General features: G+C 43.1%; 1 protein-coding gene across 1 annotated transcript; it reads left to right on the forward strand.

The window, feature by feature from the left end:
* LOC129330381 (inositol 1,4,5-triphosphate receptor associated 1-like) lies at positions 1–26,121 on the forward strand. The gene is made up of 15 exons (XM_054980409.1): positions 1–73; positions 1,454–1,515; positions 3,484–3,591; positions 3,984–4,080; positions 6,532–6,607; positions 7,326–7,353; positions 8,982–9,122; positions 11,140–11,271; positions 12,249–12,396; positions 18,879–18,928; positions 20,543–20,593; positions 21,796–21,878; positions 23,345–23,482; positions 24,382–24,504; positions 25,513–26,121. Exons 2-15 carry the CDS (start codon positions 1,489–1,491, stop codon positions 25,670–25,672), a joined length of 1,362 nt encoding a protein of 453 aa, XP_054836384.1. The 5' UTR covers positions 1–73; positions 1,454–1,488; the 3' UTR covers positions 25,673–26,121.
* The last annotated feature ends 1,132 nt before the right edge of the window (positions 26,122–27,253 follow it).

The raw sequence follows: 27,253 nt of genomic DNA on the forward strand, positions 1-27,253 counted from the left end.
CATGGTTTGAAAGTACAAGAAACTACAATCTTGCTGAAACTAAACAGGTCTGGAGCTGGTTGGTAACTGAAAGGTAAAGATATCCCTTGAATCCTATATATGTGACCAAGATTTCTGTAATGAAAGAAAGTCAGGAGCTCAGCTCCCCAATACTGTCATGACTTGTACAAGGACTAGATCCAAGAGCTTCTGCTTCCAGACTGGTACCAGGTAGATATATTTCCAGACCAGGTGAAGATAGATTTAACAGGCTGGAGTGGGTGGAGGGAGAGAGACTTGCTGGGAGAAATAACCCTCAATTACACCAATTTCTGTCAATCTAGAACTTTTTAACTTCTGGGAAACCACCAGGCCTGCTGTCAGTTCCTGCCAGGTAGATCCCTCTGTCCCTCTCCAGTGAACACACATTGGTTACAATAGAAAAGGCTTTATTCAGGATTTTACAGTTCAGGTCTGAACTCCATCACAGATCTTGGTAGAAGTGACAATTCAAAACAACAGGTCAATATTATACTTAAGTTTTCCTGTGTTCCAGCAATGGTTACGTTTTGGCGCGCAGGGTTACACTGGTTCTGTGAGAACCCATTATAGTTATGGCTAAGCAGTGAGTACACAATACTGAATTCCCAGCATTTGGGCAAAGTAACAAAGGCAAGCACCTGGAGTCTCCAAAGTCGTTTCTAGCTCGGAGATGCATAGTTCTGAGAAATAACATGAGGCCCATCCTGGCTGGAGGAATAACAGTGATAATATGAAAAGAACATGGCTACTGAGAGAATACAGCAGGTTAGACATTAGGCATGCAATACACTGTGGCATCAGTGACAGAATAAACAAACAAATATGGCATGGATATACACAGACATGACACCTGCTTTCCATGAGCCTTTCCAATAGATGGCCCCCTTTCTTCTTCTTTAACTCACTCTCATGCTTCCTAGATTAGAAGATAACAGTAGCAGTCAAGAGACTGCAAGGCCCACTTGTCAATGTAGTTGAAATGTGATGAATGCCATGAGTCTGTGACTCAGTTTTTTTGGAAATGCATTTGCACCCTTTCAGTTCAGCTTACCAGGGAGAGAAAGGTCACTGCAAGGACTCTGCAGCATTGGCTGCTGACTGCCTAGTCCGGCATGGAGAACAGAGTAATGCTGCTGAGGTAATGTTGCTGAGTCCATGCCAGCCAGTTTCTGTGGAGCAGGGAATGCTTAGGGGAGGATTATGAAGCACCCCACAGAGCCAGATCATGCTGCGGAAGGATGTCCTGTGGAAGCAACTTCTCCCCATCCCCTGGGAACACCTGCCAATTTTTACTGTCTCCTGTGGAGTGCAAATTCCAGGGGATATATCACATATGACAGTGGCCGGAGAGAGAAGTATTTGCTTGCTTCAGCAGAGTCGTCTTCTTCTAATGGGACTCTGTGGTTGTTAACTTATCCTGTTTGTCTTTCAGCAAACGACCATTGATAAAGCATCAGGGAGACTTGCATGGATTTACATTCTCCTTGGATTCAGGTAAAACGAGTGGAAGGATGATCCTACAGTGTGCTGGAGGAAGGAGTGGGAGAGGGGAGGGAATTGTCCTATACTTTCCAGAGCATTATCCTAATATGTTTTGCTATTGTTGCTGAACACCTGGTGATGTTAGTGACTGACAACCACTGGCCATCTGTCCAGTGTCCTGGTGTGTGTGTTCTCCTCCACACAGCAACTCTTGCTGATGGAAGAGGAAGAACTGGCTTATTTACCCCCTTCCCTCTCCTCTCAGCAACCAGCAGGGTTATTTCTCCAGTGGATCCCGAGACTGCAGGAAGTGGCTGTGAAATAGCCAAGAGGATGGAATAAAGTTTAAAACAACAGTACCCTAGGAATTTTCAATAGGGACTTGTCTGTGCATGATGTTTAGGGTGGCTCCTAGACAGCATTTTTCTTTAAAACAATACTACAAATAATATCTCTAAAAAGAGAAAAATTATGGAAAACACTGCAATATAACAGGTTAACAACAACATGATCTGGATTGTCTGTAAAGTCAAAGAGAATTCCAGATTAAATGGCAATTCATGCCATTTTTTTCTGCCTGGTGTGGGGACTTTCTGTGCCATAAGGGTTCATTTTTTCTGCTGGTTGAAGCTGTCCTGGAAACTCTCCATGAAAGGTAGAAATGGTGGTACGGGATACATGATAAACGTAATATGTGGGTTTGGCTTACCTTTCCTTCAGTTGCCTAGTCTTTCCCATGTGACCAACAGTCAGTGGGTGCCATGCACCTTTCTCAGAGGTTTGCAAATTCAGGATTATTACAGACTAGAATGAAATCCTTGATTACCAGTGAAGTCCTCACCTATTCCTAGATACCCAAGCCCTTCTAGTTGCTCTGTTTTATTAACTTTTTTTTCATATATATTTTATTAGGTTTAAAGAGGATCGTAACAGGAAGGATAGGAAAGAAGGGGGGGTAAAGGGGGGATTCAACAGAAATGCTGCTTAATCTGCCTGCAACCTTACTCCACATATCATTTGATATTACATATAGGTAATCTGTGATGATTTAAAAGGATTATAACAAAGCCTTTACATTAATAACATATTCATGTCTTTATGCTTATTTCTTAGCCAGTCATAAAATAAAGTCCAAGGCCCAGCAAAACCCTCTTCCATTTGCCCTTTCAGTATTGAGGTCAATTTGTCCATTTCTGCATTCTCCATAATCTTCCCTACTAGTTCTTCTTGGACAGGAATTATTTGACACTTCCAAAAATAAGCTAGTTAAATTCTAGCTGCCGTAACTATGTGTATTATAAAATATTTCTGATCTTTGCTAAGTTCATCCAGAATACAGTTCAGCAGAAACAACTCAGGTTTAAAAGGTATTGACACCTGTAAGACTGTCTGGACCAATGTATGTACCATTATCCAAAATTTGTGTATAGTTTGACAGTTCCACCACATGTGGTAAAATGTCCCTGTATGCGTTTCGCATTTCCAACAACTATCAGACATGTTCTTATACATTTTGGCTAATCTGTCTGATGTTAAATACCATCTATAAAACATCTTGCACAGGTTCTCTTTAAAAGTGACTGATTTAGTTATTCTAATATTCACTCTCCACAATTTACTCCATTGTGCTAAGTCGATGTTATAACCTACGTTTTGTGACTGTTTTATTAACTTTTTTGTATATAGTCAATGCGCCAGCTTTCAAGTAGTAGAAGCTCTTTTGTAAGTTCTCTTGCCAAAAGTCTTTCTTACCTTATAGGCCACTATAATTTAGCTTTGCTCTTCCTTATTCTGTTGCCTTCACGGTTAATCAATTATTGGAAAGGGCCACTCAGCATAAAGAAAAGTCAGGAACTGCGAGTCATCAAATTCTACCCTTATTAGTAGGGGCCACGGGAATACTGTGCTGATAGAAATATTCTACATTGACTTTCCAGATCACATCAGAAACTGAGATTAACAAATTTCTGGTTCCCATAGGACTTTCTACTGCCTGCACATGATTCTCCAGGAACAATGGCCGGTTCAGGAGGAAACTGTGAAGGGATGGTGAGTGGGAGAAAGCACAGCTCAGATCATACCACCAAAGTGAGTGGGGCTATGGCCATCTTACCTTTATTGATTTAATCTTAAAGGGAAGCTTCAAGTGATTTCCAGTTTAGGTCCTGATCAGGCTCAGATCAGTGTAGTTTAGGCATGGAACAACATGAGGTGCTTTCAGAATATTCTCTAGGCTGTCCCTTCCTTTTAACCCCCACCCCCACATGCTGCCTACCATGCTCTTCCCTACCAAGGTTTGTTCCTTAAATAGATATTCTGATACAATTTCCATATAAAGATATACCTATTCCCTATTATGTATATACCATCCACTAAAGCTGTCCTCCCAATGTGAGAGTGAGGGATGTCTCTGTGGTTTCTACTATCATTCCCTTTCACACCCTCACCTGAGGGGTGGGGGTTCTGTTCTCCTTTTTCAGCCCTGTGCTGTGAGACTCCAAGAGCAAACAAAGAGGGAGAGCACAGGGAGCAGAGAACTTGCCATGCACTTAGAAGACAGTGGTAACAGCAATGAAGGTTGGTGAGTGAGCTTTTGCCATTGCTTCAATATTAGCCTGCTTCACTCTCTCTTTTTCTCTGACTTTATTCATCTTACATGTTCTTTCCATCTTTCAGTCTCTTTCCATCTTTCCCCCCATTTAAACGTCGTTCTTTTTCTCCACGTGTTCAGCATGCATCTTTCCCATTCAAGTGTAACTTGTCACTTCTAGCTTGGCCCTCAGCCTCAACAAGCTCCGCTAGGTGCTGGTTTCCTCTAAGCGTGCTTTGTACATTTCTCCTTGCCCTACCTTTCTCATCACCCAGCTGTCATGGCAAACTGTTCGTCCCAGCATCTTCACTGCTTTTTATTCTCCTTTGAGTTGCCTGCTCTATCTTGCTTGGCATTTCTGAAATGAAAGTTATCTATGCTCTGAGCTTTATCCAATGTTCTGAAGTGATATTTGTTATGAACAAAAATCTCACATTTTCATGACTTTCCATTTCATGACTTTCTCCCCTTTCCTCCTAACATTTTCTTGATTGCTTTTTTAAAATTAGCAATGGGGATTTGCAATTGCAGCTTTTTTTAAAGTCACATAATGATAACTGTAGTTGTGCCTTCCAAGACAAATCATGCCACTCTTCAGGCAACCACAATATAGAGAAATTTCATACCTCAAGGACAGCAGGTTCTCCATGTTGTAGTACAGATGATATTGGGCCCATGGCCAATAGAATGCACACTGAAAATTGTAGAGTACACATAGTAACTTTGATGCTTATTAAAATTGCTACAGATCTGTTATAACCATGAGGAGCAGATGTGGCTCTATGTCATTTAACTAGACTAGTAGATCTAGGAAAATGCACCCAAGTAAGCTTTCATATAGGATAGCTTCAAGTGGGTTAGTCTGTAGTAGCAGAGCAAAATTTGATATAGTAGCATCTTAGAGACCAACACATTTCCAGGCGTTAAGGTTTTGTGAGCCAAAGATTACTTTGTCAGGATAGCCTGCTGTCATCATTTCCAGAGAAGAAATTATCCAGGACTGTGTTATTTGTAGCAGTTCTGTGGGAATGTAAAAATCCTGCAGAATTATACTGAGAATCCCCCTCCCTAAAATCCTGGTTCTTATGGCTTGATAGTGAATAGGCAGTATCTGTTCTAACAACCACCACCACCACCACCACCCTTCAGGACAACTTAATGCCCACTCAGAGTGGTTTACAAAGTATGCCATTATTATCCCCATAACAAAACACCCTGTGAGGTGGGTGGGGCTGAGAGAGCTCCTAGAAGCTGTGACTGACCCAAGGTCACCCAGCTGGCATTGAGTGGAGGAGTGGGGAATCAAACCCAGTTCTCCAGATTAGAGTCCTGCACTCTTAACCACTACACCAAACTGGCTATCAGAAGTCAACAGTGTGGCTAAATATGTTTTAACTCATGCCCATGATCAGCTGACGCAGTGTTGTAAATTATGCAAAATAGTTTTTAAAAATGCAGAATAAATTATGCAAACTAACAGAAATGAGCTGCCTTGAGTCAAGATGAAAAATGAAATATAAATATTTTAATAAATAAATTCCATGGTGTATTCTGAGTGTAGAACTAAGGTTTTCTTAGAACAGAATTTGGATTGCCTTAAACTGGAAACACTTTCATTTTTGTAGAACAAAATAGCCTTTGTTATATCCAGGAGGGATGAGGGGAAAGGCAGGTTTGGGAGATTTGTAAAAGGAGATCCTATTTACCTTCCTCTTCCTTAAACTTTGCATAGTCCCCTTCCCCCCCCTTGCCCCCCAGTCTTCTTCCACTTCCCCCATGGACTTTCTGTCTTCTAGTCTTTCAGTGTGCAAAAACTTCAGTGGGACTCACTGTAAGAATGCTAAGATGCAGACAGGAGAATTTATTTTGGCTCCCTGATTGTGTCTGCCAGTTCGATGGCTCTAGCACATTGCATAGATGCTTTACCTGAAACCTTCCACGGCTTTTTTCTGGGAAAAGAGGTGGTGGAACTCAGTGGGTTGCCCTCCGAAAAAATGGTCACATGCCTGGTGGCCCCGCTGAGCGGTGCGGAGGGCAATCTAAACTCCCCTCTGTCTGGAGATCAGGGGGCGGGGCCACCAGCCATGTGACCATTTTCAAGAGGTTCCGGAACTCCATTCCACTGCGTTCCTGCTGAAAAAAAGCCCTGCCTGGAACTTTATTATGAGTGGCAAAAAGCAAGGTGAGAGCTAGTCATTTCTTCATCCATCTGATTCTGGTTTTTGGCTATAAAGCCTTCCTGAGAGCAGTGAGAAGCAGAAGACTGTGAAAGACCAGTTTAAACTGAGTCTTTGTTGTTGTTTTTCCAGCTGGCCATGCTTTTTCAAGCCAGAAATGGATAAATCTTACAAGACTAACAAAAGTCCTTTATCACTTCCAGTATAGTTCCAGTTTGCACTCTGTTTCTGGATCAAATCTCTCTCTCTCTCTCTATTTAGATATAGAGCCCTGTGAAGATCCACCGACTATCTCAGCGATGGAGCTCTCTGTTCTGGAAAGGCTAGGCCTGCACAGGTAGGAACCTTCCAAAATATCATAATTTCCAGACCTGTTGTTTTCCTTCCCCTGATTCATCTCACTGTTCATTTCTGTTGAGTAACAATAGCTCTATAAAAAGATGGCACAGCTTCAAGACAGTAGTAAGTTAAAATGATCTTAAACTATTCTCAGCAATAGAAAAGAGCAAGAGTCCAGTAGACTAACAAAATTTGTGGTAGGGTATGAGCTTTTGTGAGTCACGATATCTTCAGGTATCTGAAGAAGTGAGCTGTGACTCATGAAAACTTGTACCCAACTACAAATTTTGTTAGTCTTATAAGTGCTACTGGACTCTTGCTCTTTTCTACAGCTACAACAGACGAACACAGCTACCCATCTTGATCTATCCTCAGCAAATCACTGTATTTATTAACACTAGCAAATGAAGCTCAAGGAATATTGTAAAATCAGAGTGAATCTTGCCATATTATTGTCAGAGGTGTTCTTTTGTATAATTAATACTGATAGTGAGATCTTGTTATCTTCCCATGTGATCAGAACTGCTCCCATATCTTTGTTTGAGGGTTCTGCAAATGGGATGCAACAGTGGTTGCCCCTGTCGTTTCTATACGGCTTCAGCCTTTGGGGTGAGCTTACCCAGGTTAGAAGCCACCGGTCCTTCACTTTGCTCTGCTGCCTGTGCCTTGTTATGTCCTACTCATCCTTGATAACTCTGTGTTCTTTTCCTTTGCAGGGTGGCTTTGACAGAGCAGGACGTGGAGGTGAGTGTTGCCGTCCTTAGGAGGCTGGGCGTGGAGTCTCTCTTTTGTACTTAGATTTGAGCTACTCCATCAAATATTCTGAGGCTTATGGAGAGCATTCTTAGGTCAACAGCTGATAATAATGGATTTCAATCTTACTGCAGACTTGGTGGCCTCGCTTTCTATCTGAGAGTTACTTATTCAGGCCTCTGAATCTTGGTGCTTACTGACGGGGAACGTCTGTCCTCAGTCAGGGGTACTGATACCAGCGGGGCAGTGAGAAGCTGACCAGAAGCTTTTGTGGCTTTCTTGTCAAAATTATGAATTCCTATAATTCTACAGAGTGTAACTAATTATTGTTCCATCACACTTTTCCCAAGTAGTTTAATATGGAAAAATACACAGCTGTTGCTTAGCTGCAACAGCTAAGCTAGCAAGGTAACTCTTTTCTTTCAGGGATATTACATTTTCCCTATAATTAAATTGCAACATATTTTGGGAAAACTCAATTCTGTCCCCAGCTAGCAAGGGCACTGGAACAGATCCAGTGACCTCCTTCTGCTAAGCCTTTCTCTTATGAACAAATGCTGCTTGTGAAAGGAATACTCAGTCGAATGACATCAACGGATCCGACTGGATGGAAGGGAGTCATTGTGATAGATCCTATCTTACTACTCCACTGAGAAAAGTTTGTTTACTAAAATAGGTATAGCCCGCCTTTCCTTTTAGCTAAAGTTTGAAGCCTTCCTCCAACCTAGGGAGATTTCTTTCAAATTAAGTGGTTCTTCCATTGGAGGAGTGCCTCTTTAGTGGGAGGACAGCTCCTTAGGTTGGAGGAAGGCCACTTGGAGGATGGTTGGATCCACCTCACTGAATCCAATCCGTTGTAACTTTCAGAGTTGTCTAGAATGTAGTTGCACAAGTGTCACAACCACATACTGGGAAGAGGTCATGACATCGCTGCTGATTAATGACAGAAGTCCTCCCTGTCCCTCCCGTGGCTATGCCTTTTTCTGACCCTAACAACAATGCTTGGTTTGCAAAATGAGACTCACACAAGAGTGGGGAATGACTAGCCCTCTAGCAGAGTCCAGGGTAGCTCCTTGTCACTTTGGTGGACAACTCCCACCCACACTCCTGGCAACCTGACTTTTTGATGACATGGTAGCTAGGCCAGCTGATGGGGTGGCAGCAACAGGTCCAGAAAGATTCAAGGACAAAATACATTGCTTTCTATCATACCTACTGTTAAAATAATTTTTAGACTTCATCAGCACACATGGACATGTTCTCCCTTCTCCCAGCCTAGTCCATTAAAAATTAGTTTGCAATTGTTTCTGGGAAGTTTTCCTCTCTAAAAACTTACACTTGGATTTTGATCACTGATTGAACAGAATCAAAAAGAGTCCGGTGGCACCTTTAAGACTAACCAACTTTATTGTAGCATAAGCTTTTGAGAATCACAGTTCTCTTCGTCAGAACTGTGATTCTTGAAAGCTTATGCTACAATAAAGTTGGTTAGTCTTAAAGGTGCTACTGGACTCTTTTTGATTTTGCTACTACAGACTAACACGGCTAACACCTCTGCATGATTGAACAGAGTTTTCCTTAGTACTACCATGTGACTGACTTGCCCCCTTCCTCTGCAGGCAGCCTTTGCCCATCTGGCTCTGGCCTTCCGCTGTGACATGTTCACACTGAGGCAGCGAGTACAGATAGAGGAACGGGCCAGAGATGCAGCCGAAGAGAACATTCAACAGGAGCTGGCAGAATGCCGGACGATGCTGCAGGTCAGTGTTGCTGTGGAGAAACAGCCCTGCTGACTCACAAGTGCCGCTCTGTCCAGCCCTCTGGGGTGCCCAGTTGTCCAACACTGCCCCAAGCCTCATCCTAGTGAAGCACTACTCTCCCAGCTCTCGGAGGGGTTTCTCTCTTGCGTCTCCTTTGGTACACTGCCACCAACTGGTCATTTGAAGATTTCCCCACCAAGAAGGCCAGTAGTACTCCTAGCTTCTCTTCCTGTGTAGCCATTTTACCCACTTCATGCCTGCATCTCCTGCTACCCAGCAACTGGTCACCATGGGAATGGCTTACCATACTTATTCGCTCACAGGGAAATAGAGAAATAGTGTTCTATTAACTGTCTCCCTTTCCCTTGCACCTTTATAAAGAGCATGTTCCAACAAGGGAGTTCTATGGGACACAAGAGAACAAGTACCAAAATTTAAAATAGTGAAGAATTTATTAAGAGTTAAATGTCCACACATACTCTTATGCACAACAGGTTAAGCAAGAGAAACAAAAGAAAGCAATTCCGCTGTCCTTTATTCTATACATGAGTATAGGGTTTGATCTTGTTCTAAGGCAGGTTCTTTAATTTAGAAAATACAGTTTGGTATAAGCTTCCCATTGTCTTGGAGTTTTTGTCTAGGCAGCTAATATTTGGTCTGTTACACATGACCATCATGCCCATCAAGACAGAGCCCAGATGTTCAAATGCTTTTCTCCAAATGAAGTTAGCTAAAATGGACCTCTCTTCATTCATGCCATGGGATTTTATCTCTTCCACCCCTTTGTGGGTCAACAAAATCCCCAGAAATATACAATCTAGTTTCTCATCTCCATTCCATGGATCTGTATCCCTTCTAGGTGTTAGAGTCCAGGTGAAGTGTGAGCTGGCCATTTCATTGTCTCCAACCATGATAGCTATTAGCATTCCCAAAAAGCTTTGATGGGATACTACTTGACCGATACTTGAGAGCATGTCCTACTCCCCAGGTGGGAAACAAGCCCCAGCAACTTAGAGTCTCCAGTAACGTGGTTTGCATGCCACGTTCCAAAGTCACAGTCCAGGATCAGGAAACATAATCCAAAAACAGTTCAAGGGTCAGGCAAAAAGGTTCCAAGAATCCACCACCAAGCAAGTCAGCCAGCTAGTGCCAGGAAGATCCAGCCTCACTGTAGCCTTATATAGGGAGTTTCCCTTACATATGAGGCTGGCTTCCTAGTCAGTCTCCTTTCTACAAGCTGAATAATCTCCAAGCTGAGTCATCTCCTTTACTCCTAAGGAGCATTGAGGCCCAGATCCGGCAGTGACTTAGTAGTCTCTCCTCATATCCTTAGCGGGGAGAAGGCCTCGGGCTGCCAAGCGTCACTGCTGCACCTGGTCCAGGCCTCCTCCCTGACCTTCCTCTTCTTTGCTCCTGGGGTCCCTTTGGGAGATGGTGGCAGGTCTAGCAGTGGGTGGGCCCATGCTAGGGCTTCCAAACTTGAGAGCCCTGCTGGTTTAGGGGCTGGGGCCAATGCTGGCTTAGGGCCCCCTTGGGAAGGGGTTTGCCTGGGTGTGTCTTGGGGGCAGGTTGACTTCCTCCTCTGATGAGGAGGACTCATCTTCTCATGTTAACTGGGGCAGTCCATGACAAAGTAGTTGACCTTCCCTCTCCTGCCTGTCATCTGCTAGAGGAGAGAAAAACCTTTAAAGCTAAAAACGAAATGTGTGGTGGTTTGTCAAGTAAAAAGAGATTTCTCCACAGATGCTATTCTTTGGGCTCTCTAGTTGTGTTCTTAAGGGAAGACAGAGCACTGTATTCTCACAGAAAAGTAAAGGAGAAGGAAAACCAGAGAACATCTGCAATGGCATTAGCCAGGATGAGTTGTAAACATTTCTCTAAGTAGCCTGGCTAGAGAGTGGGGACAATGGGGATTGCCTTTGTTTCAGGTCTGAAGAACCCTAAATGGGCACGCCAACACGAATTTCCCAACTGCGAGTTAACCCAAGAATTCCTGTCTTTGGATTTATCCCTGCAGAAGTTGGGTGAGGTCTGCCTGGACTCCAGGTGCATGGAACTGGTGGAACAGTTGAAGATTTGTGTAACTGTCCTAGCAAGAGTGATTGAGCGGGCAACAGTTACAGCAGAGAAGCTAGGAGCAGTCCATCAGGTAAGTGTTCTAGCCTAAGGCTCACGGATGTATGATAGTAGCACTAGGAATTACCTTCAAGGCTCCTCTTCTGCTCTCTGTGCCCTGTGTGAATATTGTTGTTGTGGGAGAGAATGCTTGAAGAGAACAATTGTTTATAAATCTTGCTCTCAAGTCAGAGCCAAGGGTTAAGGTGCAGGGCTTAATCAGTATCACAGCTGAGCTTCAGAACTAGCTTTCAGTGCCAGGGCTCCACTCAAGAACATATGTAGTATGAAGACATTTAGCATGACTGGCTCCAGCAGATACAGAAAGACTCCCCAGCCCTATGCAAATTGACCTTAGTTACTGCTACTCCTATCCTATAGATATATACAAGCATGGAAGTCTGAATTTACATACTTTTTACAAGCTGTTCTCCATCAAGGGCGGTATAATCACAGGGCAGGTTTACTTGACCAGGTCATATTTGCAGCAAGAAAAAGCTACTTTGAAGTTTTGTGGCTGTTTAAAAGCATCTCCATACTGTTTTTTCAAGAGTGAATGCAGTATGGCTGCTGAGACTGAGCTGTGAACCCGGATGCCACTGGTTCATATCTTGCCTTTGTTATAAATTCACTAGATAGCCTTATGCAAACCACTCTTATCTCAGTCTCAACCCCTCCCCCAATCTGCAATGTAGGAATAATAATATTGACTCTCCCTGCATGGTTGTGGTAAGGGCTATAGAGATAGTGTATAGGGAGAGCTCTGAGCACTATTATTTGCTGGGATAGCTACTAAAGATCAGACTAGGGGCCTATTAGAGTTAATGCGTTCTCACTATTTCAGCAATTGGAGGAAGTTCTGTTCTGTATGAGGCCTATTGCCATCATATGAGATAAAGTTTGAAAACCTGGGTCCCTTCCCAGAAGGGCATTCTGGGCTTTTCATGTCTCTCCTATCTTGCCCTGCTGCCTTGTTTTGCCCATCTTCCTCCTCCATCCTTGTTCCCATAGGAGGCACGCTTGAGCCGGGCCACAGAGGTGATGGTGCAGCATGTGGAGAACCTGAAAAGGCACCACCAGAGGGAGCACACAGAGCTGGAGGAAATGAAAAGGCTGATCCAACAGAACTCCCGGAACCGGCAGCTGGCAGAAAACAGGGGTGAGGGAGGCCCAGCCTTTGTGTAGAAAGCACTTGATGTGCACTCAGAGGCTGCCCTTGGGAGTGAGAATTATCTGAACAAATGTCTAGGAGCAGTTGGGTGTGGCTTATTTTGTCTATCAGGTTCTCTGTACCAAACAGACCTGTGCACATCCAAAGAGGTTGGATATATTCCTGGGGTTTTGTTTGGTAACACATCTCCGGACACTATGGCCAGTGGAAAGTAAACATTTGCATTTCAGTGGTTCATCAGTGATAAGGATCCTTTGTTTTTCAAAATAGTAAAGAGTCCAGTAGCACCTTTAAGACTAACCAACTTTATTGTAGCATAAGCTTTCGAGAACCACAGTTCTCTTCATCAGATGCATGGAGGGTATGAAGAAACTGGCCAGCAATATATAGGTGGTGAGGGGAGAGGGGAGCGGATGCAAATCATCAGTGATCTACAGCCCATCCTGGAAAACAATGCCTCTCTCTCATAAGCCCTGGATGGAAGACCTCTCCTTGCCTACAGACAGCCCCCCAAACTTAAATGACTTCTCACTAACAACCATGAACTGGCTAATAGAGTCACCAGCACAGGGACCAGACCCTGCAACAGACACAGCTGCCAACTCTGCCCACATATCTGCCCAGAAAATATAATTACAGGATCCAATGGTGTCTGTCAACTACACAATCTTTAGCTCTTATAGCTGCTCATTCTCCAATGTGATATACTCTTATGTGCCAACAATGCCCCTCTGCTCTGTACATAGGACAAACCAGTGAACCTCTGCACAAAAGAATAAATGGACACATATCTGACATCAAAAATGGCAATATCCAGAAACCAGTAGAACACTTCAATCTATCAGGTCATTCCATCAAGGACTTAAAGGTCACCATGGTTCAACAGAAACATTTCAAAAGCAAAATCCAATGGGAAGCAGCTGAATTGGAATTCATACGTAAATTTGACTCAATCAGACTTGGATTGAATAGAGATTCTGGATGGTTATCTCATTATCAGAAGTAACTGCCTTTCAGGCATTCCATTCAGATTCAGCTATGGAGGGGAGGGGTCATACCCAGCCTGGATTGTGCACTCCACCTCTTTTATGACTTTTGCAACATTTGCATTCACTCCCCCCTCACTTCACCACCTATATATCTCTGGCCAGTTTCTTCATACCCTCTATGCATCTGACGAAGAGAACTGTGGTTCTTACAATAAAGTTGGTTAGTCTTAAAGGTGCTACTGGACTTTTTACTATTTTTTGACTACAGACTAACACGGCTAACTCCTCTGGATCTTTGTTTTTCAAGAGGTAAAAAAACTCCACCCCATGACCTGGACTGTGTATTTGACAATAGTGACATTATTTGTATTTATTTATCTAAGTACTTTCACCCTGCTTTCTTTCCTTAATGGAGATCCACATTGGCTTACAGAGTACAGTTTAAATAAGCAAACCAAATCAACAAGAACCCTCGAGATCTTGTGAGGGTCCTGGATCCACTGATCCAGCTTACTTCGAGGCTTCAGTTTGCAAGCAAATGGACTAAGAGCCAAGAACCTTCAAAGAGAGAAGAAATTAACTCAGTCCAGATCTTATTTGGTTGCTGATAGCAAGATGTTTCCCACCTTTCCTCCCATGCTAGGGGAATGCCAGTGAGGTGTAGCAGTTGGGAGTGCTGGTTGTGAACTGTGTAAACCTAAGTTCAAGCCACCACTTGGCCAGGAAGCCACTTGACTGTAGGCTAGTAACTCTCTCATTCTGCCCTAATGATACGATGGCCATGAAAAGAAAATGGAGGAGGGGGAAAACCATGTATTCTGCCCTGATTTTCCCAGAGGAAGGGTGGGATAAAAATGTCATAAATATCTTTGCCAGTAAAACCTTTTACGCTGTGGTGAAGCTCAGTTCAAAATAATTGTCTGCCCCATGAAGCAAGGTCATTTAAGGGTAGCACTTTGGCTTCTTTTTACATATTACAAAGTCCTTATATTTGCTGGGAGAACAATACGAGGACTTGCTATTGCATGCACAATGGGAGTTTTGAGCCTTCCAGATACACACCATTTCTTTTCCATTGGCAACCTCAACACCCATAGTTTCTGCATTCGCAAAGTGCCCCATGGAGCCACTACTGGCTCCACTGTAAAAAAACATACTTACATGGCTACATGAAAGTTTCTCAGTAGAGTTACTAATAGCTCCATGGGGTAGTTTGAGTACACAAAACTGACAGTGGGGAGAGGTTAAAGCTGCTTTTCTCTGTATGCTGTGGTCATAAATGGGGAAGAGAAAGTATACATCTGGATTTGTTGCCCAACAAACACAAGGACTTTGTAATGTGTAGATGGATCAGTCTGGGAATGGGATGACCTGGCTTTAAGGCCCAAGAACGGGCTTTGATAAGATAACAAGGATGATTTATCTGTCAGTTTATCCATCTGTTTGAAGGTCACATATTTGCCCTTTGCTTAGAACTGCTTGCCATTGTTGTTTCACTGAAGCAAGTGGAAAAGGCAAAGAACATGTAACTTTGGCTGGTCTCCCAATATTTCCGTTACAACAAATTATGCCTTGAGAGATATCATCATTTAATTTATAAATAATTAAACTGAGGATTAGGTGAGGAGATAAATTTCTAAAATCTGGGAAGTTTCTGAGCTTAAGGGTGGAGGACAACATCCATCCTGCCAATGAGACCAATTTTATACTACCACTGATTCACACTTTAAAGCAGCAGTTGTGTTTCTTACCTATGTATTCATATTTTGATGCTTAGGCATACAGAATGTAAAGGTAGTATGCACATCTTCAAGCATTGAGGAACATGTGGCAGACATGCAATAGAATAAAAATGTGCTAGGGTCTCCTGGCATGCTTCCATTTCATGATCATTATTGCTGCATAAAATGTGAATCAACATTCAGTATCAGGGTAAGCTCAAGATGAGCATAGGCACAACTTATCTTTGAAGACCTGTAGGTGTGAGGGTCAATAAAAGATTGAGGAGACAGAAATGTTTTTCACGTGTGTCCTTAGGTAAAGTGAAATGTAGCAATTTGACCAAATATTTTTGTTTGACTAATTTAAGCATAAGAATGTTACAAATACATTGAAGCATTCCTACAGACATGAAGAAGTAACAACGAAGTAAAGTTTTTGCAGAAGTAAAAACTAAGCCTGACAAGATTGACAGTGCAGTCCTGAGCTGACATCAATGGATTTAAAAGGCTGAAACTCTGCTTAAGATAGCTCTATAATAAACCTACATAAAGACTAAATAAGTCTCTTTTTTGGCAATAGAAGTTATGAAGAGATATGCATAACTCTAAGCACTGAAGGAACATGAGGCAGACATGCACTGAAGAGCCAGAATTGGCTGGAAAATGGAAATAGGTCAGGGTATCATAACTGGTTCTGGTTCTCCGGTGCATGTCTGCCACATGTTCCTTCAGTGCTTAGAGATGTGCATACCCCCTCATAAGAGAGTCACACACATATGGGAATCTAAAGTCTAGGAGCAAATCTTATTTAGATGTTGGCTTAACTAGGTACCTACTTTTTATCTGTTTTTTTGGCACATAATGTTTGCTTAAAAGTAATGGCAAGGTACAGTCCTTTGGAATAATTATGTTTCTGAAAGGCACCACCAATATATGGGGCCTAGATAGCAAAGGGCTGTGAGCCATCTAATCCAGCCTTGGTGATTTGTGCTTTCCTTAGATGATGGTTGTGATGGTTAGCACCTGGTGGTCACCTGTTTTGTCATATATTGTGATTGCACAGCTTGAACTGCCACTGATTTTATTTGTGGTGCAGTCCTGACATGATGCTGGGGGAGAAGAGCTGGGAGGGGAAACCTCTGCGAGAAGAAGGCTCTCTGGACTGAATGCTGTCCTATGACCCACACTCTCTGGCATCACCTTTCGTTCTGTTTAAACCCAGCCACCACAATATCATTAAAAAGGGGAGACCCAAACTTTCATTAATTGGATGGTAGCTTGTAGATGTATGTTCCCTAAAGGACTTTTATTTGTGACACTACTAGTGTGGTACTTGATAGCAAGGTGATTAGAAACCTCTTTCCCATAGCTATTTTGACACAGTTGTAACAAAACAACCAAAGATGTTTTTACAGAAAGTAAGTTGTAGAAACAGTTAAAGATATAGTGTGGAATGAAAAATAAGCACAAATGTACAACTGGCTTACAACCCCCACTCCCCAGAGGTTATGCTTTTCCCCCACTGAGTGTTAACTGATTGAACCTGAGCCTAAATTAACAACATAAATGCTGAGGGGAGAAAATAAAGCTTTTCATCCAGAGAGGGCTCCTCATAGGGTTGCCAGCTTCCAGGTAGTGGCTGGAGATCTCCCGGAATTACAACTGGTCTCCAGGCCACAGAGATCAGTTCACCTGGAGAAAATGGCTACTTTTGGGGTGGACTCTATGGAATTATGCCATGCCAAGGTCCTTTCCCTCCCCAAACCCCCCTTTCTCCAGGTTTCACTCCCCAGATCTCCAGGAATCTCCCAACTTGGAGCTGGCAACCCTAGCTCCTCAGCATTACGGTTGCTTTGCAACCACTTTATCACATCTGACAGACTTCTTAACAAGTAGTAGGCTGCTCTGGTGTGAGGCCAGAGAACCTGGCCTCACACCAACGCCAGAAAATGTAGATTTTGGATGGGCCCTTTACAAATGCTTGTTTATATGTTTAACACCTTTGCAGCAGCAGTGTTGTCCCTGTTCAAATAAAGTGGCCGAAAATATCACACACATACTTTTGCACTGCGAATTCTATCAAGAAGAAAGGATACAATTAATTATCCCACTACTCTATAGATTTAAACCATTAGAGTATTACATGGATTTTAGTCCTGAAACCCTTTGGGTATATCTTTTAGAGGATAGCCAGAGAACTGTATCTTACACAGTTGCAAAATTCTGTGTGACAGCACTCAGAAAGCGGTATCATTTGACGAAGGAAACATCAATTGCTGGGAAGTGAATTAACAAAGTGAGTGAGTTTTTACTGTTAGATATATATACATATATATGATTTTATCTTTTATATATTTACTCATTTTAAGTATTTAAGAACTGTTCTTTTTATCTGTATTTTACTTGGCTGGTCTTGTGACCGTAATAAACCCCCTTTGAAATGCTTGTTTAATTTTTTAAGCAAGGTGTCTGCCCTGACCCCAAATCCTAACTAACAAGCCTAACTTACCTTACAAAGTTGAAGTTGGTTCACCCCAAATCACACAGCCCTGAACTCCAGAGACTGTCCTCTACAAGAAGACGTGCTGGTGCTGATCCAAACACTGGTTCTGGAGCTAAGACCTCCTTTTTCAGCCTTCTTCCTGAATTTTGTATTGGGAACAGCTTTTTTCTCAAAGTAGGCCTAGTCTTGGGCCTGCTCAGACTTAGAGCCTGAACCAGAGTGTTAACTTATCCATTTGAAAGCCTGATTGGGAGGCAGGCCAAATAGGAGGTTTTAGCTCTAGAATAGAGTTGCCAGCCTCCAGGTGGTGGCTGGAGATCTCCAGGCCATAGAGATCTGTTCCCCTGGAGAAAATGGAGGGTAGACTCCTCGGCATTATACCCTGCTGAGGTCCCTCCCCTCTCCCTCCACCTTCTCCAGACTCAACCCCCAAGATCTCCAGGAATTTCCCAACCTGGAGCTGGCAACCCTAATCCAGAACCAGTAGTTAGATCATCACTAGGCAGCACAAGTCTTCTTGTAGGGGACATCTTTGGAGTTCAGGTTGTGTGATTTGGAGTGATCCAAAGATTGTTTTGGGGTGCAGAGGCCAGTTGGACCAGCACCAGCACGTCCTCTTCTAGGGGACAGTATCTGGAGGTCAGGGCTGTATGATTTTGGGTGATCCAAAGGGGGGGGGAGTTCCCGCTGCAGCTGCTCCCTTTTCTGTTTATTGATTTGTTCTAGGGGCACCCTACTTTTAAGCTGTTAACTCAAACACTGGGCTTTGTAAGATGACCCAATACAGGCTCACTTAGAGGGCAGAGTCTGTTGAATATGGAGGTGTATGATATGTGCCCCTACGAACTTTATTTTGCGGTGCAAAGCTTTTCAATTTCCCCTAATATTTGTGTTTGGCTTTGCAAATAAGGAACTATGAACTGCAAATAAGGAACTGGGAACCAACTTCAGCTTCATAACTTACTTATGGTCTTATCTGGAGTTACCAAAAGCCCTATCCAAAGAAAATGTATCACTTCTCTTCTTTTTAAACTGAGATGCCTCACTCCCCCTCCCAGCTGGGGAAGTTCCAGGGGCTCTGATTGACTGAGCCGTCTCTAGAGTTTGTTTGAGGCAGAATCCCTAGGTCTGGAATGGATCAGAGCCCTGGAGTCAAGCAGAACTTTGGGCCTGGTTGCCACACCAATACACAGGGACTAGAGCATGAAGGGCATAAAGCGATGTCATCTAGCACTGGTGATTTGTCTGTTTTCTTAGATGATGGTGACCACAGATTGAAACATCCTCCAATAAGAACATTCCAGCAGGTAAGGGGCGGGGTGGGGTGTGGGATGAGCTATGTCCATTTTCTCAGTTGTTCTTTAAGATTGGTATTGTAGTCCCTAAATGTGCTCCTGCTTTACATGAAGCCATGCTAAAGTAGTAGAGGGAGCCAGTTTTGTGTAGTGGTTAAGAACGGCAGGACTCTAATCTGGAGAGCTGGGTTTGATTCCACTTGATGCCAGCTGGGTGACCTTGGGCTAGTCATGGCTCTCTGGAGTTCTCTCAGCCCCACCCACCTCACAGGGTGATTGTCGTGAGGATAATAACACCACACTTTGTAAACCGCTCTGAGTGGGTTTTAAGTTGTCCTGAAGGGCAATATATAATTTGAATGTTATTATGAGCCATTGATTTGGCTTCATCATCCAATGAGAATCGACAGCCCAAATATCATCTTGTATTATCAGATTGAAAGTCTTTAGTGCTGCCCTGATGATACTGACACAAGAGTGCATTAACCTTTCTAGCTGAAGTAAGGCCTTGAGTTAGCATCAGCATCTTGTTCTCGAGACAAAGTAGGAGCTACTCATTGGCAACAGTTTCAGGATGCCAGTGGAAAATGCAGTAGAACTGTCTTGATTTGGGTAAGGTAAGTAGTGGCCAGGGGTCTACTCAGCCCACCATCCATCCAGATTTCCAATCTAGTCCCTAGCATAGTCCCCATCTAATAAGGACCTTTCACCATTATTATGTTTCAAAGCTACTGAGACGAGCAAAGAGTCCTTTAATCCCTTCCTTGATAGCATGAACAGTTACAGAGACCTAGGCAGGGTCCTTCTCCATCTTAATACACCTCAGTGACTGTCCCTCAAGACAACAGAAATGAGCAGCTGAGGTGCATAAAGAGAATTCTGACACAGCCCCTGTTTCTAGGCAAGAAAGGTTTAAAGTGTCTTTGTTGGTGCCTCTGGGCCTACTTAAACATGATGACAAGCATGTAAACATTCCATTTGCACATGGTTCCACACAGCCAGTGCAATCTTTAAACTGGGTCACCAGCATGCAGCATGTGCTTGCACATGCACGCGTGCAAACACAGAAATGGGTGGAGCTTCTTTAGACCTTTGGTCCATCAAGGTCAGTATTGTCTACTCTGATTGGTAGCAGGCTTCCCAGGTCTCAAGGAGAGCTCTTCCCCATCATTTATTACCAGACCATATCCCTTTAACGGGAGATGCCAGGGAATGAACTGGGGACTTTCTGTGTGCCAAGCAGATGCTCTATCACTGAGCCACAGCTGCTCTTAATATTGGCACACTAGTTCAGCAGGCACCCAAGCAACAAATCCTAGATGTGCTAATGCTGGAGATGAGGGCAACGGTGATCTGTAGATGCTGGCCACATGGAATCTAACTCGGGAATCTAAATCTAACTTTTTAAAATGTGCCCAGCGTCACTTTTTAACTGAGCCCCAGAGTGAGTAAATGAAATCCTTCCTCAGCCATGAAGGTCACTGGGTGATCTGGCACTAGTCACTTTCTTTCTCAACCTAAGCTACCTCATCAGGTGGTTGTTGTGAGAACAAAATGGGGGATAGGAGGGATCAAATGTGATTGCAAGATAGAATGCCCTCATGAGGACTCTCATTTGCCCCCTAGGGATCAGTTCGTCGACGAATCAGCATTGCAGTTGTTCCCAAACAGTTGACGGTAAGGAATCCCTTCCTACTATATACGGTTTGCTGCTTGCTTGTTTGCATTACATGAAATATAGCAACCTTCCACACGCCAATTGACTCCATGTGTTTCTCACAGCCAACAGGATTGAATGCATTCACAAATTCACTCAAATCTATTGTTTTTCATGTTCAGAAAGCTATGAAGTTTTCCATTTGCTCATCAGTATGAAGTGTGTGTTATTCTAAAATGCCATTGCAATCCATGCTGAGAAATCTGACTCATTTCCAGCCTCCACTTAGTTTCCAGTCAAATACAATTCCCAGCATGCATCATTGAGGTCAACATTATAAAAATTAGGCTTTGATGATTTGGAGTTTATTGATGCTATTTATTCCTTTGAGCATTGTTTCATATTGGAGTGTACCACAATCAAGGCTGTATTTTAGCTGTGTTGGATGCAGTGTGTGTAGTTTTAATAACTCTGGGGCAAAGTACAGCCATGATGTACATAGTAATGCTATGGGGTCACTTAACCTTTACATAAGCTAGGGCCACTCTATGTCTTAATCTTGCCACAGCTGTCCATTCTTCTCATCCACGGGCCAAGAAACTGAAGAGGGTCTCTACTCCCTCTTCTTCAGGAATGAAGATTTTACACAGAGCCACAAATGCCACCAAACAGGACACAAGTTAAAATCCCTTTTGGGCAGAGTTGCACATTATGTTTTGTTTCCGCTTTCATTGAGAAACATTTTCATATGACCCCATTTATCTGATGTCATCTGACGTCATATTGTGCATGGCTTTTCATTTTCATTAAAGTTAACAATTCCTGATAACTGAAGTTACCAAAAGGCAGTAGCACCATCCACAAAGGATCACCAATCATGAATCATCCCCAGACCCTGAGATTTTAGAAGATAAGGCATTTGGCATTTTTTTTCATTGCTCAAAGTTTATCCTATGAGAGCTAACAGCTTAGTTCTATCAAATAAGACAGCTGTGGTTTTTCAGGCCGTATCAATCTCTGTAAAAACCATGAAGGCTGTGGGAAATACTGCCTTTACAGCCTGCTCATGCTGCATTCCTTCCCTGATGCATGTTCAGAAGGGAGGCATTGCTTCTCAACAGAAGCAGAAACATGACAGAAGGCGTGGCCACAGAGCTCTAGAATCCTTTTTAGACTCTTTTCCTTTTTGATCCCAATCTTCCTCTTTTTTTTTTTTTGGCAGCAGTTTCACAGTCCTGCGAGGGGGAGAAGCTCTGAGGGGGAAGCAATTCAGCCAACAGCAGGAGAGCAGGAAAGCCCAGAAAGGTAAGGGCATGCTGATGCAAGAAAATAAGGGAACAATCGCCTTTGTTCACTCATTGATTCCTCAAAATCCAGGTGACATTGTTCCCAAACGACTGTATTTCAATATTTCCCTTGGTGCTGTTCCATTATTTTTCCCAAGTGCTGACTGATGGTGATTTATTTAGTTTCAGACATTTGCAAAATCAGGGCTTTTTTTCAGTGGGAACGCAGTGGAATGGAGTTCCGGCACCTCTTGAAAATGGTCATGTGGCCGGTGGCCCCGCCCCCTGATCTCCAGACAAATGGGAACTTAGATTGCCCTCCGTGCTGAGCGGCACGGAGGGCAATCTAAACTCCCCTCTGTCTGGAGATCAGGGGGCGGGGCCACCGGCCACATGACCATTTTCACCGAGGGCGATTTAAACTTTTAAAAACTCCCCCCCCCTGTTCCAGCTGACCCAAAGTGACATCATTGTGCAGTCCTGAGGTCCACCACTGAGTTCCACCACCTCTTTTCCCAGAAAAAAAGCCCTGTGCAACATTATTTTCAGGTATGAACTGGCATGGTGCTGCTGCCACACCTGGTACAGAGGAGGGGCTGTTGGCCTGATTTTCCCTTCATTACTTTCCCTCCTCTTCTCCACTATTTCATTGGATGGCCACTCATTTTTTAACTCTCTCAATGCAGCCAAACACACAGAGCTTTGTCAGTTTCACCAGTGCCCTTTTCTTGTTTTAAGCTCAGATATTAATTTTCACTTTAGCAATGATACACATAATACTGTTCTGAAGAAAAAAATAAAAACCCTCTGGAAATCCTCATCTGCTTTCCCTCTTCTTCCTGCCGCAGCAATGACAGAAGCTGGAGAAGAGAAGAGATGGGTCAAGTTTCCTCAGCTACTACCCTTGCTTTTGGGAAGAGAGAGGAGGGCCTTCAAAAGGGCCTTAGGCAAGTCAGCTGCCATTGCTTCGCAGCAATGGGCTTTGCTTCTGCCTCTATGAGAGATCTCACTAGGTTCAGAGGCTTTTTGCTGGTGCTACCTTGCCCCTCTTGCATTGTTCTGCCCCATCTTTCATCCACTCTTATGCACCTTTCAGCTCTTTAAATGAACATGAGTGGATTAGGAAATGCGCAACTGACACTGAAAGTGGCTGGCATTGATGTAATGCTAACAGGCAAAAAATGGTTGTTTTGATTGTAGTTTGTGGTCTTCGCACACAGAGGTTTCCCCATGATTTGGGTGATGGCCACCAGCATTTTTTTCTCTGAGCTTCCCCACATCCTTGTTTTCTGTTCGTTGTCTTTCTCTGTTTCCCTGTCATTTCTCTGTGCTTTCTCAAACCACTTCTGATCCTACTTGAAAAGTACAGAGAGACAAGAAAGAAACCATGGAAGGACAATGAAGTTTGTCCCCAAGCTTCACATCACACATACGGAATCAACTTACTTGGGGCCCATGGCTAGCTGCCTTTGCTTCCTCCCACAGACAATTGCCCTGCCTCCAGGAAGACTCTACTGATAGTTACTTTATCCTGCACACAGGATCTTCCAGTTCTTCACACCAGAGTCTACATGGACCAAACAACATTGAGTTTGGCATGGACAGAAGCCACTGCACAGAGGGGTAAGAGTTATCCTGGGGAAAGCAAAAAGACTCCTTTCTTATAGGAGATGAACCCCAGAGTCAAGTTGGCAGAACCAGGCCTGCTGGTTCTTGGTTTTACACTTTGTACAGTACATTGCATTTCCTGCATCAAATATATTCAGTATGAGTAACAGCCACATGTTATTCATTTGGTCACAGCATTTGTATTACAAATGTTTTTAAAATGTCACGTCATTCACATTCTACTTTGCACTAGTAGAAGCAGATTATCACCTGCCTTCCCCTTCTCCCAACAGCCCTCTTGATCTCTAAAATGTCGGGTATTGAGGACAACAAGTCATAGAGACAGAGGTGTTGCTTGGTCGGAGAAGCTGCCTTTGATTCCTCTGAAGTACCATTTGGCATCATCAGAGACAGATTCCAACCCTAGCAATACTACAATCCATTTTCCAGGGTTCACTTAGTAATGGCCGCTGTCTATCAGCCAGGAGAGCCTGATCTCATCAGAAGCTAAGCAAGGTCAGCCTTGGTTAGTAATCGAATGGGAGATCTCCAAGGAAGACCAGGGTTGCAGAGGCAGGCAATGGCAAACCACTTCTGTTAAGTCTCTTGCCATGAAAACCCCACCAGGGGTCACTGTAAGTCAACTATGACTTGAGGGCAGGATTTCATTTATGCCCTCACCTGGATAGCCCAGGTAAGCCTGATCTCGTCAGATCTCAGAAGCTAAGCAGGGTTGGCCATGGTTAGTAATTGGATGGGAGACCTCCAATGAAGAGGCAGGCAATGGCAAACCACCTCTGTTAGCTTCTTGCCATGAAAACCCCATTGGGGTTGTTATAAGTCAGCCATGACTTGATGTCAGTCTCTACTCTACCTACTTAGTAATGAGGAATCCCTGTTGTTTTTCTTCCAAGGAAAGAATCAGAATTTCGGAAGAGAAGTACCATTGGCAAGACTGATGAAGAAGAGCCCAGTGAGGAATCAGACAGTGAGGGGCTTGATGAAGAAAATGAGGAATTGGAGCAGAATGCTCTTGTGTAAGTGAATGTTAACATCTCCTAGTAGTGCCATAATATGAACTCAGCTAAAGTAGTATGACAGTAAAAATCTTGCTGCATTTTAACAGGTATTTTAAAACTACCAGTATTATCTAAAATAAAAATATGCCCTTCTAAGCCTGTTGACTTCAATGCATTAAAAAGGGTACAATTCTGCTTAGGATGGCACTGTAATTTAATTCAGGATATGTATACTTTCCCATTTTAAATTCATTTTTGTTTTCATTTAAATATTCTTTTTATTTACTTTATGATATTAATGGGGGAATTCCACAAGAAACTCATTTCCAGATTTAGTTCTCACTGCCCATCCAATTGTATCTGTCATCCCCTTGCATCAGTTTGTGCAGAAAGGAGAAAGCATCCCTGTTTCATAAGTATTTAAATTTCTTATTTGCATAATAGGTAAAGGGAGACATTTGGCAACTCAAGTGGAAGGCACAAATAGTAATAAAGAATGAATTCTTTACACAGGTTTACCCACTCATGTATAACTACAGTGGCAGTTGGAGAAGATCTATTTTTAAAGGACACTGGAGTGTTCAGGCAAAGGGAGCTAAACTCTGTTCTTACCTGCACTCTGGCACATGAATTATTTTTCTCCCAGCCAGGCTCTAATACCAATACATGAGCCAAGCTAGGAGGAAAATGCTACAACAAACAAAGCATAGTGAGTAAAGGCTTTCTTATTCTGGGTTTTAAGAAGTTAATATTTGAATACATATTCCTATAAATTGTACAAAATACATATGCAAATATCTAATTTATATATGTTGTAGAATTCAGGATATTCTTTTGTGTAGTATACATGCAATCCTATAAGGGATACAAACACTGAAAAAGTAAAGCTTATAAATAGCGAGACTTTCTTTTGAATACATTGGGGTCGATCCCAGGCCTGATCTCCAAATTTTGAGGTAAGAGTGGACACAAGACTGATAGCTGATGAATGTCAGTAGGTGACTGTTATCTAATTTGTTTTGGCAGGTCCAAAGGATCTAAAATGGAGCTTTGCAGAGCCTGGTTCTCTATGCCCACATACTACTGGGTTTTGTTGTGGCTGTTTTTTCTGGGGATTGCTTGCCTTGTTCTGATCCGGATCATGGAGATGCAGAAGCAATATCCATTTCCATCCTCTAACACTTAGGCACAGATGGGACAGCATAACTGTGTTGAAACTTTGCACAGTAACAGATGGTTTAATGATGAGAAATTAAAATAGGGAAAAGGCGGCATTGTTGTGTGACCAGCGCTTTCCTTGGATATGATGGTCACAGACTGAGTGTGAAAGGCGCTGGAGAACCCTGAAAATGGCCAGGGACATTACTTGAATCCATGATGACTTTAGCTGTTAGTCCTCCATTCTTAGCTTCAGCAGAAGTCCAGCAAGTCCTACTCTGAGCCTTACTAAGATACAGCTTAAAATTCTGCACAGAGATGTAATCAAGATATTTATCTAGTCTTTTGGGTGTTAATATCCTCCTGTCCTTGTAAAATGGTGGGAAAATGGGCATGTGGTAGTGAACGACTTGTCTACATTGCAAATTTACTGTAGTGCTGTCTTAGCTTGTAGGATTTGTTTTCTTTTAACTGCTATTCAACCAAAAATGTATTCTATATTTAAACAATAATTCACATTATAGCATTGGTATTTATCATGTTCTTTGTCAAAAAGGATGTTCTTGAAAATGTAGCTTTGTTTTGCATTTTGAGGATAGGGATTTTGTTTATTTGCTGTCTTCATTGGTGGGACTTTAGAATGTTTCTAATCTCACAGATCACTTTGTGCAGTTTACATTACTTCTTTGCAGGGCTTTTTTTCAGGTGGAACGCGGTGGAACAGAGATCCAGCACCTCTTGAAAATGGTCACATGGCTGGTGGCCCCGCCTCCTGATCTCCAGACAGAGGGGAGTTTAGATCGCTCTCCAGAGGGCAATCTAAACTCCCCTCTGTCTGGAGATCAGAGGGCAGGGCCACTAGCCATGTGACCATTTTCACGGAGGGTTATTTAAACTTTTAAAAACTCCCCCTTTGTTCCAGCTGACCCAAAGTGACGTCATTGTGCGGTTCCGGGAACATGCGTACACTTTGTGCAAGCACATGTGGTACCAGGGGCTCCTCCAGCCAGGAGTTGCCCCCTGTGCTGGCAACCCACTGAGTTCCACCACCTCTTTTCCGAGAAAAAAAGCCCTGCTACTTTGCAGTTGCAATACAATGAATTGTGCACAGTCATACTGCCGATAGAACTATCTGCATCATTCTCTTCCACCAGCAAAGCAATTCCAGAACAAGGGTAAACATGGGAAATCACTTTCGCTACCTATGTCACTGAGGATATGATCCTATCTACACTTAAGTGAGAAGAAATCCACTAACCTCAATAGGACAATGCTGAATAAGCACACATAGGGTCAGTCTATTAAAAGACAGGGGGAGCGAGAATCTCCTTCCTGACTGACCAGACCAAACAATGAAAAATCCATTCACCAGAACATAAAGTCAAACATATGAAGCTGCCTTACACAGAGCCAAGCTAGACAAGAGTTGGGTCTGGGGAACCCAGCTCAAGTTACCTGCATCGATACAGCAGCTTTAGAGAGCAGCTGTTAAAAATAAAGGAAGACCGTAAATGGCCTCAGAATGCCTCTGTGGGGGGGAGGGGCTCCGCTCTTCCCTTGTAATGTCCCCCTTTGTCTGTGTGTTTCTCAGGTTCAAGTACTCACTCAG

Source organism: Eublepharis macularius, chromosome 5, assembly GCF_028583425.1.
Source record: "Eublepharis macularius isolate TG4126 chromosome 5, MPM_Emac_v1.0, whole genome shotgun sequence".
Taxonomy (NCBI): Eukaryota; Metazoa; Chordata; class Lepidosauria; order Squamata; family Eublepharidae; genus Eublepharis; species Eublepharis macularius.